Raw genomic sequence first — 17,896 nt, 5'->3', positions numbered from 1 at the left:
AAATTGCAACAATTATGGAATACTATTCCAAGGCTCTGGAGGTTAGCACGCCATTTGTTAATCAAAGCTAATCCTGAATTACAATGTTTAATTATTTGCAGGGCTTCCGTTTCCATTCTGTGTTTCCACAAGATGGTGATTGCATTTTTTCAGAAGTCTCCCAATCTAATTTAAAGTACAGTAAATAACAAACTTATTTTGCAAACCTTAAGTTTCATTAGTCAAACACAGTTTCCATTTCCTTTAGTTTGTTAGAAAACATGTGCTCCATACAATCACCATAAACAAGATCATATTATTGCTCTTAGGGAAATTTTGTTATGATATGTAAAAAAGAAAGAAAATGTGGTCTGTCATTTTCACAAAAGCTGTTTATCAAACTGAAACCACACAAACCCCACCCTAAAGTCCTAAAATAATTCCATTACTCTTGCCAAGAGCTTCACATTAGCAATGTGGGCATAGGCAGTACTCTACAAATTCCTGCTATAACCATTCTCCTGTTAAATGAAATGAGGTCTCACAAAACTTATGAATATTATATTTAAAATATGCATATCATGCCTCTCTACTAACAAACTTCCAAAGGTAGCTTACAAAATTAACATAACACCGTTAACAATAAAATCCAATTAAGACAATTGAAAAAAAATCAATCAAACCGTAAAATCCAATTTAAGGAAACAGCAGCAATATATGGCAGCAATAGGGGGGAAACACTTTATGAACCCTTAACTTGCCCCTCAAGTCTCCTTTATGAAGGCAGGAGCTAGAAGGAAGTTTCCTTGAGGTATTTTTTTGCCTTGCTCTAAAAACTTCTCACATGCAAGTCAAGAAATAACCACACTATCTAAGCCTAAATTGACTCAAAGCATTACTGTATGTGATCATGTAAGATCACCATACAGTCGTACCTTGAATCCCAAATGCCTTGGTACTCAGACGTTTTGGCTCCTGAATGCCACAAACCCGGAAGTAAGTGTTCCAGTTTGCAAATGTTCTTTGGAACCCAGATGTCCGACGGGGCTTCTGATTGGCTGCAGGAGCTTTACAGGGACATGGGTGGCGCTGTGATCCAAACCAGTGAGCCTAGGGCTTGCTGATTGGAAGGTCGGCGGTTCAAAGCCCCACGACGGGGTGAGCTCCCATTGCTCAGTCCCAGCTCCTGCCAACCTAGCAGTTCAAAAGCATGCCAAAGTGCAAGTAGATAAATAGGTACCGCTCCGGCGGGAAGGTAAATGGTGTTTTCATGAGCTGCTCTGGTTCACCAGAAGCGGCTTAGTTATGCTGGCCGGAAGCTGTCTGTGGACAAAACGCCGGCTCCAGTAAAGCGATATGAGCGCCGCAACCCCAGAGTCGTTCACGACTGGACTTAATTGTCCTTTACCTTACTTCTGTGATTTAACATTCTGCATTTCATATAACAGCCATCTATACAGCCTGGCTGCAAGGGTGGGAGTATTCTTGCTTTTCAAATGTGTACAGCTGCCCAATATTATTCTTGATTTAGCCATCCTTCTTGCTGTCTTTCAAGCTAGGCTCTGCATTCCTCAAAGGAAATTTTACACCAACAATATGCTCCAGAGGATTCACCCATTTGATTCAGCAATTTAAAGGATTATGGCTTTCAAGTTACAGTTTCCATACTGTGGTGCAGATTCTAAAATGCAATTTATAGGATGCCTGGCTTCTACAATCTTCCATATAAATAAATTGATACGTATTTTTTAACATGCAGACTATAGCATGATGTGTTGCTATAACATCATAAAAGGGGAAACAGGCAACACAAAGTCTATACTGCCTTCCCCAAACTGTAGCATGAAGTATACTATGAAGCTGGGTTGGTAAGTCAACCATGGTTAGGATACAAACCTTGTTATTGAAAATATAAGTATTGTAGACAACTTGTTAATACCACTAACACAAGTCTGTAGCATGGTTTAAAGATTAAATAATTAAAGTCTGCTAAGTATAAGGCTAATTCATGTGAGAGCTTTTAGACCCGTGTGGTAGTAGGAGTTGCTAGCTGATAAAGGAGTAAAAAGAATAATCTCCTTAAGAATGTTACATCCATCTGTGGATACCATCTGTCAAAGGAATCCTGAAAAGGAGAAGCTAGAGAGGAATCCAAAATACGTTCAGCTGTTATAATATAAATTGCTACCTGATACTGTAACCCCAGTCTTTAGAAAGACTTTCACCTCTTTTACTTCTAACTAAATATAGGCCAGATACCTTTTATACTGTTCTATTTTGACACAACCAGCAAAGCCACTCCCTTTCTCCATGAAGAATGGACAAACACTGGCACTGACTGAGACTAGACTACCGAAGAACCGATTCCTACCATTTTACTTGTGGGGATGCAAGGTAGTACAGCCACATCAAAACATCTCTGGATTAAAAAAAATATTACTATACTATACATTGTTCCGTGTGAGTACATCCAACTGAAGACAAAAGAACTAAGTAAACATGTATAGGATAAGGCTTCAAATTCCACTGAACAGAAAGAAAATGGAAATAAACACCACCATATCAACATACAGCAATATATGTCTGTTGTCATATACTACCATTTTTTAAAAAACAAACAAACAAATAAATACTATTTACTTTACTATGGACTGCAATTTAGAGCAATTTCACATTTTAAGTAAATAAAGAAATTATTTGTTTATGCTTGTCAGATGGAAACTGCTCTGATTTTGGATTAGTGGAGCAGTATGCTCAAAGTAAAAATTATTGCGCAAAATCAACGAAATGGGAGATCTAATGTGCTTTGAATGGAAACGTCCATTATATACAGAAGCAAAGTTGCATTTACTTACTTACATTTATTACCCTTTCTTCAAAGAAATAAATTGCTACCTAGGTTACATAAAAATGCAGCCTATTATAAAAAACAACAAATATCTTATATGCTTCTCAACAACCAGTAGAACAAAAATATAACAACAGACAGGCTTAGGCACAAATGTCCAAGCTAGAGCATTCCCAGAAGATGGCAGTATGGTGTAGTGGTTAAGAGTGGTAGTCTCGTTATCTGGGGAACCGGGTTCGCGTCTCCGCTCCTCCACATGCAGCTGCTGGGCGACCTTGGGCTAGTCACGCTTCTCTGAAGTCTCTCAGCCCCACTCACCTCACAGAGTGTTTGTTGTGGGGGAGGAAGGGAAAGGAGAATGTTAGCCGCTTTGAGACTCCTTAAAGGGAGTGAAAGGCGGGATATCAAATCCAAACTCTTCTTCAGTCCAGCTTTGGCTTGAAGACTTGAAGTGAGGGACATCCTGGGTCAAGGATAGGGAACCTCAGGCCTGGGGGCCAAATGGAGTTCTCTGATCCTCTCTACTTTACTCCATCTTCTATGTGACAGCCCTTCAAATGTCTAAAGGGCTGCCACATGGAAGACGGAGCAAGCTTGTTTTGTCCTTCTCTGGAGGGTAGGACCCAGTTTAGTGCCATATATGTATACATCTGTTATCATGATCTCAAAGAAGAGCTCATCACTGTCCACAGTGAGTTTATCCTAGTCTCTTAAGGGATATTTTCCCAGTAACTAATGTGCAAGCCTCTACCCCCACAAATTAACACAGAAAACATTTCCAAGGCCTTTCTTCTCAAGGCAAGCAAACCCTTCAGAATGCTCTACTAGCTGAACCACTCACAATGTAATAGTGACCCCTGCGGCCAAGACCTCTGCCAAAACCCTCTAGGGAACAGAAAATGCCCAGGCTATTTAAAGGTTGTTTAAAAAGGGAAATGAAATACAAACTACAGCGCAAAGTGGCTGTAAAATTTTGATATACCTTTTCCAAGTTTTAATTGTGGAACACTATTATTCTGCTATTGAATGTCCAAATAAAATGGCTAAGAGTGCCCTTAATAAACTCAGTATTATTTATCTAGGTTATTAGTTCTCAGGCTAAAAAATGCTGGAGCTAAAAGGGTATTCACAGCGACACTGTCTCTTTCACATCCCTTTCCAAGCAAGTGGCACTAGCCACTCCAAGTGAAAGAATATCATACTGAATAGACCATTTCCCTACAGCTCTACAACAGTTCTTATATTTTCCACTTGGCTGGGCGGGGGGGGGGGGGCTGGGCCCTGACTCCATTTACAAAAGTTTAGGATGCTGAAGAGGCCAGATACCATCTTGGCAGGGAGACCTGCTCCTTGATTTGCAGACTTTTTTCCCACCGGGTCTGGGAGGACTGACTCCAACTACAAAAGTTAAGGTTGCTGAACAAACTCTTGGGTTGGGGCATTGTAGGGATTTTGCTGCTCTTACTGATATTATTTTTTATATCTATTTTATATTTTATCATTTATATGGAAATTGTTCAATTTGGTTGTGTATTTTTTATGTTCTATTTATTGTTTATGACTACCTTTGGCTATGTTGTAATTATGCATTTTTTCATGTTGCAAGCCACCCTGAGTATGGTTTGAAGTATGGAGAGGTGGCATACAAATAAAATTATGTATGTATGTATGTATGCATATTCTTATAAAATATTCTAAATTACATTCCTTTCTTATGCCTGAAAATGTCTCAAAATAAATCTACACATTCAATTATCTAATTACAGTCCCTGTTAAAATGAGCATAAGCTACTTAGAGACCATCATGTTAGTAAGGCTAGGCTAATAAGGTAACCTATATATGAAAGGGAGGGAGGGAGTGATGAAAATATCCCACTGCATAATGTCAGGTGGGGGTTGAAATTCAGGCCTGATTAAGTAGATCACAAATCCAAACTAGTAGGAACGTTAATACCTGTAATCTCTTGTGGGCTATACAGAATCTATTTTAAAATCTTCAGGAAAGATCGGGGTGTGTGTCAGATAATTCAGGTATGTTTATCCCTCATGTATTTTCCAAAACATCATCTTTCAAATTACTTTGTCCAGAAATAAGCAGTTTGTGAGCAATTTTAAGGGAAACCTATGCAGATATTCATGGAAAAGTGAAAACCCAGAAACAGAGAGAGAATTTTCTAGAGCAGGGGTAGACAAATAGTAGATCTGGATCTACTATTAGATCTATGGGTAATTTGAAGCAGATTGGCAACCATTTTTGACTCCTAGTTGTTTAAACAATAGCAGTAATAGCACGCCACCTTTCTTAATCATACTGCTGAAATGAAGAAAATTAGGGGTCAACAAAAGTGAAGATGGTTCCATTATGGGACTCATAACTCTTTAATTCCAGGTGTCTATCGTTTGCGCCAGGTTAGTAAGCCCCTTACAAGGAGATATTGATTATCCAGCTGGTCACGCCATTTCTGCATATTTTTCTGCAAGAAAACCAATCAAATTCACCCTCTGAAGCAGGTTTGCAACACTCAGAAGCCAAGAAAAACCGAGCATTAAGAATAGATCATATTTTCCATTCAGTGAACTAAATATAATAATTAAAAATCAAATCCAAGGAATGCAAATCAAGGATTAAAAAATATTGCCTTCCCTCCATTTATTTATTTTCTTATGCCAAGTTTTAAGAATTACAGCATTAAAGCAAATTTTATCATTATTATTTTGCTGGTGAGCATTAAATACTATATAAGGAGCATATCAGCTACTTATAAAATTAGAATCACTTGCCAGTTAATCCCATTGCCACTCTTTAAGCAATGCTATTTATTATTTAGCTGCCTCTTTGTTTTCCAACTAGCTAACAAACCTCTTGTAAGTGACTGCTTGTGACCTTTTCTGAGGTGGAAATAATTCAAAAGTAAGAGCCCTTGCCATTATGCAAATGTAATTATAAATCTCTATTGCTGATTGAATTTCAGCATTGCATGCAACCGAAGTAATACATGTAAAACACGTGCACGCTAGGAATTCTAAATATTATAAAGGGCTAGTAGTAGGCACACTTCCGAAACATGTGTGTTTACATACACTGTGTGAACAAACATTCATAGCAGCTGGTGAGCAAAGAATGAGGTGTTTTTAATTTACTTTATGGACTGATGTCTCTTTTTCCTCTGTATCTCTCTCTCTCTCTCTTACACACACACACACACACACACACACACACACACACACACACACCTCCATTGAGGAGATGTGGTCCGGGGTGGTGGGATGTGTGCCAAATGGTTACAGATAATCTCTTCCCATGCTTCAGAGGAGGTCTTAGAAGGGGATTGTTTAAAAGTTTATTTCCTCCTTTTCACTGTCCAGATTTCTCTCCCCATGCACACGCACACACACACATACATATACACACACTAAAGTACTGAGGTACAAGGCGAGCAGCCAGTCTTTAGCACTTTGTAACACAATGGAGGAAGGATATGGAGGGAAAAAATGGTTCCTTCCCCACTTCCTCCAGATTCCATTTGGTAAGCCCTGTACAAGATTCCCATCCCATGTTGGCTGGAGCCTAAACAGGAGCAAACCTGTTAAGGCCTGGGGATACACAGCAACCTTGGGTGGTGGTGGGGAACAGCCTCACTTGCTCTCAGCTTAATACCATCTTTAGGCTCTTTCAAGTTGCTCTCTGGTACTCATGACCTTGCCCTATGTTATGAATTTTCTAAAAACCTGAATGTCAGAATCCAAGCAATACAAGGAGATATTTAGATGACTGGTTCTGAGCAAAGCTTTTTGGTTGATCAATTTATATGGGGTCCATAAAAATCCTGTTACCGATGCAGATAGGGTAATACTGGTCTCAGTAAAGCCAAATACTTCTTAACTTCTATATATCAGGTTTGCATCGAGTTCAATTTGCCCTTTCAAAATTGATTTTTTAAAAACCAGCTGTCCAGGCAGGTGGGTCAGGACCATGATGCAAGGAGGGGAATATAACCCTTTGCCCTCACTGTAGTCCCAATCAGAATCACTCCTCCACCCCTGGCAATACTGTATCTCATCTCACTGCGTCATGGTCCCAATCTCAGGCCTTCTTTTAAACTGTCTTTTAGGTTTGCTTGGTTTTTAAATCAGTGACACAAGACATAAAAGATGTCATGTCTACTTTGTTTCTCTTCTGAGGTATATTTCCACCACAATGTACTCTGCTTCCTTAAAATTTTGCAGCTTGGATTTTGGCCAGTTTTGCTATTTGAAAGCAGCTGAACTATAGGGGCGATAATATCACTACTTCCTGCTGCTCAAGAAACTGTTAAGATTTCTGAAATGTTTTTATTAGCTTTTAAACTATATAAACACAACTGCACCTGAATCAATAGCAGCTCTCGACAAACCCTTTTGAAAGACATCAGGAAAAGCCTAGCATTAATTAGCCCAGCTATGTGTTGCTCAACTAGGCATATACTTCATAAAAATGCGACTCCTGATGAGCAAATCATAATTTACATGATTAGGAAAGGTCCAATTTTCTTTTAAAAGTGACAAGGTATCAACATTTAGGTTTGGCATCACTGGTAATTTAGCTGTAATCCCAGGAAGTACGACAGACGTTTTTGATCTGTCTGCTCAAACAGATAATTTTCCACCTGCTGTTTCACAGTCTCTTTGTGCAAATGCACTAAATGGTAATAAACTATTTCTGATGTCACCTGAAGTACTGAAAAAAGGAAAGAATCAGAACACCCACTACACATGTTCCTCCCTCTTAGGTAAAGGAAAAAGCGTAATCTTTGAAAAATCACTGACGGAGAAGCAGCAAACTGTACTGGACTATATGTTGAAGCAGATATCCAAAATTTGAGGAATATCAACAGTCAACATGCATAGCTTGAAAAGTATGAATCTTGTTATCCTCCTCCCTTTTCTTAAAAAGAAGGTATATATGTATTTGAACACATAGGTCTAAATTGTTCATAGTGTTCTCAGGATTACAACTAAACAAACTGAGGGCCTATGAGGAATTGCAGGGTGGGAAAATAATTAACTGGGAAATTACACCCCCCCACACACTTTCATATAGTACATGCCCCTGCTGAGCTTAGTCTGCTTACCTAGTCTAAACCTCCATAACAAAGTACTATAGCCCTGTTCACAGTTTAGGCAAGTAGGAAATTGCTGATGTTATAACTCTAGGAGAAAGCAAGCTTTGAGATCATACAACTCAGCCTATATGCATCCATATTATCTCTTGCTATTTCAGCCCTATTTCTTCCTCTGAAGTCACTGAAGCTCAGGACGTTATGGGGCAGTGACATGCTGACCCTCTGCTTTCATTCTGTTTGGAATGGACTATGTAAGTAGTGGCCAGCTGCATATTCTTGTTTTCTATTAGTATTCACAAAATGGGAACCCAAAGGACTTGGGAAAGCCCTCAGTATCAAAATGGGTTGCTGAGTTCTGGAGCTAAACGATCAGCTTCCTGCTCACACAAGCTCTGAACTCTAACAGTATTGTACATTATTATTATTATTGTATTATTATACAAATAGGATTTTATTATCATAGAAAACCACAAAGATAAATAAACTGGAAATTTGCTTTTAACATATGTCAGATGCAGCAGATGTAATATTCCAAATGAATACCATTTATTAAGAACACAAACAAAAATCATTCTTAGGTTAAAAGCAGCTGTACTATTCTGCTTCAGACTAATTCTGTCTTTGCTCTTTAGGTTTCCTTTGGCCTCAACATAATCACATTTCATCAGAAATTCCAAGCTTAATTTCCTTACATTGCCTTGGGAAATTTCTGAAGATGACTAATAAATGCTAAAAATAAATCACTGGATTTATTTATGATGTAGGGGTATGGAAAAGAGCCCCAGTTCTGTCACTTGGCCATCTTTAACAGGCACAGGCTTGCCCAATAATAGCTGGAAAGTATTTCTGGGGAGTTTTTAATCTTTGACCAATGAAGAGTACTTTGTGCTTTTGTCATAAGCAACTGATGCCTAGCATAATGGACTTGTGGCTCTCACAGATTAGCAAACAGTCCTTAGCAATCTACTGTGGACAACTATTAGATAAATGTAGCAAAGTACTGAAATGATGAAACGGGGGCTCTGAGGCAGAGTTAACTATTTGCAATTTTACAGTAAGAAAACCCTGCTATTTCCCAGTAACAGCTATAGCTGGAACTCAACTGCTGCTTCACTGCCATGCCATCTGCTTTATTGCTCTACTGATCTAGGGTTTTCTATGGCTCTACTGTGGCCAACTTGTATAAAAGAAATAATAGTTTTCAAGTGGCATTCCATAAAATACTGTTGATTGTCCATCAGTTTCATTTTTATTACACTTATATCCAATCTTTCTTCTGTCATGGAACCCAAGGTAGCACAAATGTGCCACCCAGGCGCTGTTTTGCCCATGGGTATTAAACTGCAAGTGGAATAAAATTTTGATGGGCGCATGGTAGAAAGAGAAAAGGTAAGGAAGGCCCTCCCAAATATGTGCTTCTTTTGTGTGACTGAAGCTATTATCTGGCATGTTTATTTTTATCATATAACAATGTTACTATATAGGAGACAATAATCAAATGAATCAGAAAAAAGGGTCAATCAAGGTTAACTGAAAACTAATCAAGGTTAATTGAAATAAAAAATAAGAACATCAAATGTTTGACTGTTTTATATTTTCATTCAAAGTGCACAGCGGTAGCTCTATTGAACTATGTTCTCCCGCCTCTGGCTCTCTTAATTTTTTATGAGATGTTTTGGGTGAGTCATTTGTTTTAAGTATTGTGCATTATTCTTTTCTTTTCTTTTCCTATTGTTTCATTTCTGTGAACCATTACTTCCCAAGAAGTATTTAAAAAGTCACTCTCTTATGCTGGGATAACAACTAAATTAATTTCAATTAATCCAGGAATTACAGAAGGCATGTTAAGCCTATTCACACACTTTTAAAAACAAGAGCTCAGTGATCCATCCCCCTTTAAAATAGAATTAGCTAAGGCAGAGTGGAAACAAAGAATAAGACCCCCTGATAACAGAAAGGACTGGCATCCACAATCAGCCCCCAGGCCTGAGGTTCCCTGCCCCTACCTGAAGTTCCTGAAACACATGCTTAGGTTTTTGTCACCTCTATTAAGTACTGGAAAATAGTCATCTTGTCAAATGCTTCCTCTAGACAGGGAAAGTTCCCAGGCTTTCCTCTAGAACAGAGAACTGGCACATACAATCTTTTCCCTTTTCTTTCTACTGTTACAGCTGCAAGTAAAATAAAAGGGAAATGGGTCACATTTCAATGACTGGTCAAGTTAACGACTTTTGCAGTTTTTAATTTTTGAAAGAAAACCATGCCTTACAAGCATGGTTTGTGTAAACTGCAATCCAAGTGATAAAATATGTCATTTCGGATATAACGAGGAGATTTATGAAACAGGCAAGCCAGTCTCGTTGGCAAAAGCTGCAAGCAATACTAGGAAAGACATGGGAATCTGTTATGAAAGGAGTATGAGCAAGACAAGAAGCATGCCTGCAAACATCTAATTTAACTAACAGCTAATCTAACTCTGGTGTGCTTAACCATTTGAAGATGGAAAATATTACAAAATGTTATGTACTGCAGTCAAACGATGCCTCAAGATGGAAAGGCCCAAATAATTTAGTCATAGCTACTGCAGTAACGCTGACACACTGAAGGGCAGTCCTTTCTACTCTGCATCCACTCTTTTCAGTTCCACTCCTTTCCAAGTCAAGCCACTGCCCATTTCTCAGAGACTTCATTGCTCATAATGCTTGCCATTTCTTGCTATGTTTAATTTCCTTGCCACGTTCCTAAAATCCTTCACCACCTCATCCATGCAATCACACCATTGACACATATCACACCAGTAATGTCCACCAGCTTTCACTTGCCCTGTTATTCTCTTCAGTCTTTCTCCCACGTGTCTCTAACTGCACATTCTGCTCCTTAGGAACATCCTCCTCCTTTTCCTGAAAGTTCTAGAATCACAGAACTGCAGAGTTGGAAGGGACCACACGAGTCATCTAGTCCAACCCCTGCAATGTAGGAATCTTTTTGTCCAATGTGGGGCTCAAACCCATGACCCTGAGATTAAGAGTCCCGTGCTCTACCAACAGAGCTATTCAGAGTCCCATGTGCTACCTCCCTTTTTTCATTCTTAATCTTACTGCCCTGGAAGCTTTTGACTTTTCTTCCTGCCATCTTATGTATTTCTATTAAGTCTCAGGATCACTAGAGTTTCATCTGCTCTGAAATATATGCTGTTGCTCTTCCCATATAACCAACTTTGATTTCAATGCTCCTTCAGCCTAACCTATCTCTACTATTCTCCCAAGTTATTTAGGTTGTAAACCTACCTTGAATTGAACCACACAACCAACCACTAATGGTTAGTATTGCCCCTCCAAACAAAAACAAAAACAAAATAACTTTGGTTCACACCATGAATCAAAATATAGTTTCTCAAATAATAACATAATATGCAATATAATAAATATGGCAATCTTCAATAAACATTCAAGGAAATTTCACAGTTAAGTAATCATCCAGCTTCCTTAGACAACCAATCTACTACTATAGTTCCTGTTGAAGTGTTGGATATCAAGAAATCAATATTCCATTACAGTACTTTTCTTTTTGAGACAGTTTTGTAAGAAAATATATGAACACACATAGATAATATAACTGACGTATCGTAGGAAAGAAACAGAGTCAGTTTGTCAATTAGAAATATGTTTGGAATTCACACAACATTAACTGAGGATGCTACAATGTCCCGTGTATGTAACCTGAATGACATAAGGAAGGCACAGAACATGAAGGCCTTTAATTGCAGTTAACTCAAGCTATGTTTGGAAGGTATGCAGAACACAACTCTCTATTTAGCAGGAAAACCCTCAACGAAATGGGATAGCAAGATGGAAGTTACAGGCTAGAAAGCAATGATGCAATTTTAGGGCAACACAGTCTAGGAGAGTCTCAATAAAAGTCATAAAGCAAGCATAAAATAGGTGAGAAGCACATACCACTACAGTCATAAAGTCACTGTTTATTATATTCAGACAGTGACATTCAGTAGCAATGAAGTACGGAGTAGAACAAGATAACAGCCTCAAAATTGTGCACGTTTAGCTTTTCAATCCTCTAACTGTTCTAACGCAAATATTTTCCTTGCATACTACAAGCAACATAGTAAATCTAGTAACCACAACCACCTTCTTCAAAAATAAAAAGGTAAAGGTACCCCTGCCCGTACGGGCCAGTCTTGCCAGACTCTAGGGTTGCATGCTCATCTCGCTTAAGAGGCCGGGAGCCAGCGCTGTCCGCAGACACTTCCGGGTCACGTGGCCAGCGTGACAAGCTGCATCTGGCGAGCCAGCGCAGCACACGGAAACGACGTTTACCTTCCCGCTGGTAAGCGGTCCCTATTTATCTACTTGCACCCGAAGGTGCTTTCGAACTGCTAGGTTGGCAGGCGCTGGGACCGAACGACGGGAGCGCACCCCACCGCAGGGATTCGAACTGCCGACCATGCGATTGGCAAGTCCTAGGCGCTGAGGTTTTACCCACAGCGCCACCCGAGTCCCACTTCTTCAAAAATACTTCATTGTAATTATAACAAATTTAGCTTCAGCAGTATGTCAAGTCAAATCTTAGTCCTTTCTGTGCTGGTTTTAATCTTCTATTTCAGTAGTTATATAAGCAAGAATTGAAAATTATTTACAAGTTACACAGCAGCACAGTCAACACATGGTGCATAGGCCCAAACTAAGATCATAAATACACTAGAATATTATTGGAACACTGAAACCTTAAAACCGGAATGTTCAGAACTTCATAGCCAAGTCACAAATAGAATCCATTTGTTAAAAACACACCCACAATCTAATTCAGTGACACCCACAAGCTCGCTATCTTCTATGAATCTATCAGCTGCATATTGTTCTGCGAACCACCCAGAGACCTCTGGGTATAGGGCGATAAGTAAGTAAGCAAGCAAGCAAGCAAGCAAACAAACAAACAAACAAATAATATACAGCACAAAACTATGCTGTCTACTCAAAATTAAGTCCAGCTAAATTCAGAGGGACTTACTCCCTGGAAAGTATTGTAGAATTTATATCTTTATATCTTAGACCTGGGATGCTAGATGCCCTGCCAAAGCAGCAGTTTGTGCAAAGTTCACATGGAAGAGACAAAGTATGGTACACATAACTTATCTGGTGTGAATGAGTTCAAACAGAGATTTCACACTGTGCTATCTGCATGGATCTTGTGGAGGAATTGATCGTGTCCTTATTCTTTTATAGAAATTGGTTTCAAAGATATCAGACCTAAGCAAATACTGATAAATTATGGAAATATATCTGCCTGCCTTTAGCATTACAACCCTTATATGGATAATCTCTGCATTAAAAGAGAGAAAACCAGCTTCTAAATTATCTGCACAAATAAGTTTATCCATTAATTTTCTGGACACAAACCAACCAGTATTTGATCTCTTTGATGATGTATACAAGAATCAAATTTCAAGTCTCTTTCCAAATGCAAGTCCTGATTCTGCAAAGCATCTATCCTAAAAACAAACCATACTTTTCATAGCAAATTTTATACAGCACACAAATTATATGCAAGTATTGTTATTCCATATGTTACTGGATAATATTAAATGCTGTTTCAGCCAAGCCTCCAAAGGACTGATTTAGTGAAACTCATACAGATGAAAAAAGTTTGAATACCACCAAAGCGTTTCCTCCAGTTTTATCAAAAAGTCAACTAAATAACAAAAAGCAACAAAATCATCTGGCTAATTGTAATTCTTTAAAGAACAACTAAGTATTTCCCTCATTTTCTTCTGGAGCTGAAAAGTGAGCATTGCTTTAGATCAAATAGTGAAGATTCATATATTCCATTGATTATACTTACCGGTGGACATAATGCAGCTGATGTACAGAATCAATTGCTACTACCATTTCAGCCAAATAAAAGCGAGCCATTTCTTCAGGTAACCGGTCCTCAAACTTACTAAGCAAGGTAAGCAGATCACCACCCACATAATAATCCATTACCAGGTACTAGGAAAAAAGAAGACAGAAGGCACTTATTTAGAAAGGCAAATATGCGAAAAGCACAACAGAACTAGGGCAGGAAATACCAGTGCTGTGACAGTAATTGTGCTTTTCCTATTGCAGAACTACTGCATTCTATTCTATAGTAGAAAGAGGGTATTTTAAGTTCTGTAATGCTGGGGCAACCTTGAAACTGTATTGCTATGGCAGCAGTGTCTCTTATGGAACTGCAGCATTTTGTTCTCTTCCCAATTGCAAGGGAAGATAGTAGAACACACCAGCCACATACTTTAAACATATGGTGTGTATCCACCTTTAGTGTTGCAGCTCGAGTCCTCTGGAATCAGTTACCAGTTGAAATTAGACAAGCCACCTAGCGGCTTGATCCTTAGGCAGCTACTTAAGAAGCTTATGTTTAAGAAGTCTTATCCAGAAGTAGGACCTAGTCAATTTATGAAATATTAAGTTCATTCTAGAAATGGTTTTATTGCTTTCAGAGTCCTTAGGAACAGTTTTATTGTTTTCAGAGCATATATATTTTGTTTTGAGTTACATTTTCTCTTATTGTACACCACTCTGGTAGCTTCTGGCTTTGAAGCAGCTTATAAATCTGTAAAATAAATAAAGTTTAAAAATGAAGGAATTTTAAAGACTACATTAAAGTAATACTCACTAAATAGTTTTCGTCCTGAAAGGCATAGTGCAATGTTGTAATCCATTGGTTATCTCCATTCACTAACACATCCCTCTCTTCTCGAAAACAAGCTGTCTGGAGGGTAGAAAAATAATATTTTAGGTACTATTTCAAATAATGAAACAAATATATTTAGATAGATGCTTAGAAACACTGTAGGATTACAAGGAAGTCATCTCTCCTGCAGCCAAAGGTAATGATCTGATTACTAAGAGGTTGCATTAATCTTTAATACCAATGCAGACTCAATTTTTCTCCAGCTAAAATGGGGGAGGGAGCCATGGCCCTCCAGATGTTGTTGTACTCCCATGAGCCCCAGCCAGTGTTGCAAAAGGTCAGGGATGATGGGGGTTGTAGTCCATCAACACCTGGAGGAACACACTTTCCCCAACCCTGAACTAAACCATCACTTAAACACAGCAAAGTTGTGCTAACCATAGGAAAGCAATTTGGGGTTGGCTATGAGTAATATCACAACTTTTTTTTACTTCTCACCTCCTGACAGTTAAGGTGGCTATGAATTATGATAAGGTGGGATCCCTGAATGATTACTACTGCTGCCATCATAATATTAGCTTACCTACACTTAAGGCTGGTAGGAGATGGGGTTTTGAACTCCATAAAGAGAGGAGCATAAGATTGTAAACTGTGCCTCCCATACCTCCTTATCAATCAAGAGGTTTATTTGTGCACAGCATCTATGAAATCAGCACAAGACCCAAAATTCCATCCAATGGAATTTCTCTCAAGGCTCCATGTATGGTATAGATTTTCTGCCTAGTATGCTTAAACGTCAAATATTAAAGTTACTGTATACAGACATGTACTAATATGAAACCAGCAGTATAATGAGAATGCTCAAGTTTTTTATACACTTTGTACAACATTAAGATCCATGCTGAGTCAAAAGAAAAGTCTAACTAGTCCAGTAACCTACTTTAAACAGCAGCCAACCAGATTCTTTCAAGGAAGCCCACAACCAAGCTGTGAGAAGGCAATTGCTGTCCCATAGCACACCTTCTCTCAGCAACTAGTATTTAGTTGCACAAATATGGAGATTCCATCAACAGCCAATGATAGACCTATGCTTCATGAAATATAACAGCTTTAACTCCCCAGAAATATATCCAACTTGTGGAAGTAAAGTTGTCTTTCTCAAACATCAACCCATCAACCCACAGCCCTCTACCATGGCAAGCTGCCCTTGAAACTGGGGAAATTGTGATACTATATGGGTGGCAGCTGTTCAAAGTTGTTGGTGTTTTTTAAAGAGCAAGTTAACAATTCAACAGAGCAAAAACAAATAATTTTTGAAAGCCCAATACTGTAGTACAATGTTTACTCAGCCGAGGGATGCAATCCTAAAGACTCCTCATAGGCATAAGGCACAGACGAACAGAATGTGACTTACTGCCAAGTAAACAGTCGTTGGATTGCACTACAACTAGCTCTTCGGATCCTGACCTTTGGCATGCAATACCCAAAAGGCTAAACTTGCTCCATCCAGTTGTTTCAGGCTTCTATTTTTAACTAGAAGCAAAAGCAGTATTTTTTTCCTAAAATAATACTAACTACCATTCAGAGTTGTGGAATGAACTACAGTATACATGAGGGAATTAAGCTGCATTTTTGCATCCCACTGTTTATATTTGGATGGAGTCTAAATATCTGAACTGCCAATTTTCATTAGTTATAGAATCTACCATGGTCTGGAAGGGATGCCATTCCACATGTTAAAACTTTGTGTATGTGTGTGTAGCTACAGAGTGTGTGTTTTCTTCATGTGTGTTTGTACCCAGGCCCCCCGCAACTAGGCATTTTAATCATGACATTTTATTATAAAAATATCATGCATATTATTACTTGCATCTAAAAAATATTAGCAGTGCTTTTTGAGTTACTAGCTGCATTGGCAGGTCACAGCAAACTAGTTAATGGTCTACTGTGAACCCACAAATGGCTCCTAATTAACTCATCACCATGTGTGTGGGAGAAACAAATGGCAACCCCTAGTTTAGCCCTATGTCCAAACTGCAGATTGTGGTTATTTCAGTGCAAACAAACTGCTGGGTGAAGCCATGGTTTGTACTTGGCCATTGCTGGCATGCAGCCCCAAGAATATTGCCCCTGAACTCTCAGGCTGAGAAACATTCCCCAACACTGAGCAAGGGGAGGATCCAAGCAGGAATAGTATCTGCATCCACAGTTAAATATAGTTCACCATGATGTGGCAATGAGGCCACTAGGTCCTCATCATTATTTAAACTCGGAGGCATTTTAGATTTCAAAAAAATAACAATTGTGGTATGTAAAAAATACAGCTAAATAGAGATAGCTTTCTAAGAGAATGTATCATAACAGAGTTGGTTTGAAAACAACCTTCCCCTTAAACTAAGGCTATTTATAGCCTATGAACTATTTTCTCTATGCAAGCTTCTCTTCCCACAAGTTCTGCTGGTTGGAATTCTTGACATCCCTTGCATCTTGAGAGAAACTAACTATAGTTTCCTTCTCTCCTTCTGCTATCTGCCTAGATATTATAATGGTAGAACACAAGCTTTCACATATGAGGTTCACTTCCTGGCATTTCCAGTTAAAGAATAAGCTGGGCGGGGGAAAGGTTCTGCATTATAAAGCTGTTACTAGCCAGAAAAGACAATATTGGACTAGTCTGATGCAGTCTAAGGCAACTGTATATGCACATATGTTGATATCATTTGGTTATGGAACAAGGGAGATACTAGAATTATAAGTGTGACACTCAGGTTTTAAATTCCTTTTTTACTTATAACACACAAGTAATAAATGCTATTTATAAAGTATAAGGAGTTTCCATCAACCATTACTAATATCTGTCACTTAAGGAACAAAATCCAAATAGACCACAAAATACTACTGGTACACTGATATAAATAAGGATCTGTACACAGGGGGCACACTCTTGGGCACTGTAAACGTACCTCAATCTAGTAATATGACCAAAGTGTACAGACCTATATGCTTAATGCTGAGATCCAGTCACAGAAACTCTTGGGCACATACAGATTATGGCATGTTGTTCCCAGCAAGGGACCTATGCCTGGAAGTCTGGTTCTGCAAACAGAACTAGATTATTTCTAAACACAGAACTGTGTGCAAATTGTATATATGCCTAGGAGCTTTTAAGGTACTCTGTAAACACATTTTTGGGTTTCTCTGGTTGCAGAATCCATATCAAAACATCTTAGCAGACCAAAATCTGTATTTTAAAAGTTAGACACCAAAACTTGAAGGA

At 38.6% G+C, this 17,896-nt stretch overlaps 1 protein-coding gene across 6 annotated transcripts in view; it reads right to left on the bottom strand.

Annotated features, from left to right (window-relative positions):
- CDC42BPA (CDC42 binding protein kinase alpha) overlaps positions 1 to 17,896 on the bottom strand; it is a 153,650-nt gene that overhangs the window by 80,296 nt on the left and 55,458 nt on the right. For all 6 annotated transcript variants that reach the window (XR_014524283.1, XR_014524284.1, XM_083496013.1 and 3 more), the window contains exons 4-5: positions 14,602 to 14,697; positions 13,786 to 13,934 (exon numbers count right to left, since the gene is read on the bottom strand). Coding sequence is in view for 4 of the 6 variants with exons in the window: in XM_083496013.1 (XP_083352139.1) it covers positions 13,786 to 13,934; positions 14,602 to 14,697 (245 nt within the window). In the remaining 2 variants the exon portion in view is untranslated. The remainder of the gene's footprint in view (positions 1 to 13,785; positions 13,935 to 14,601; positions 14,698 to 17,896) is intronic.

The sequence above is a fragment of the Podarcis liolepis genome, assembly GCF_965112155.1.
Source record: "Podarcis liolepis genome assembly, chromosome: 3".
NCBI lineage: Eukaryota > Metazoa > Chordata > Lepidosauria > Squamata > Lacertidae > Podarcis > Podarcis liolepis.
Note: the sequence above shows the minus strand (reverse complement) of the source record. Positions and strands in the feature narration are given on the sequence as shown.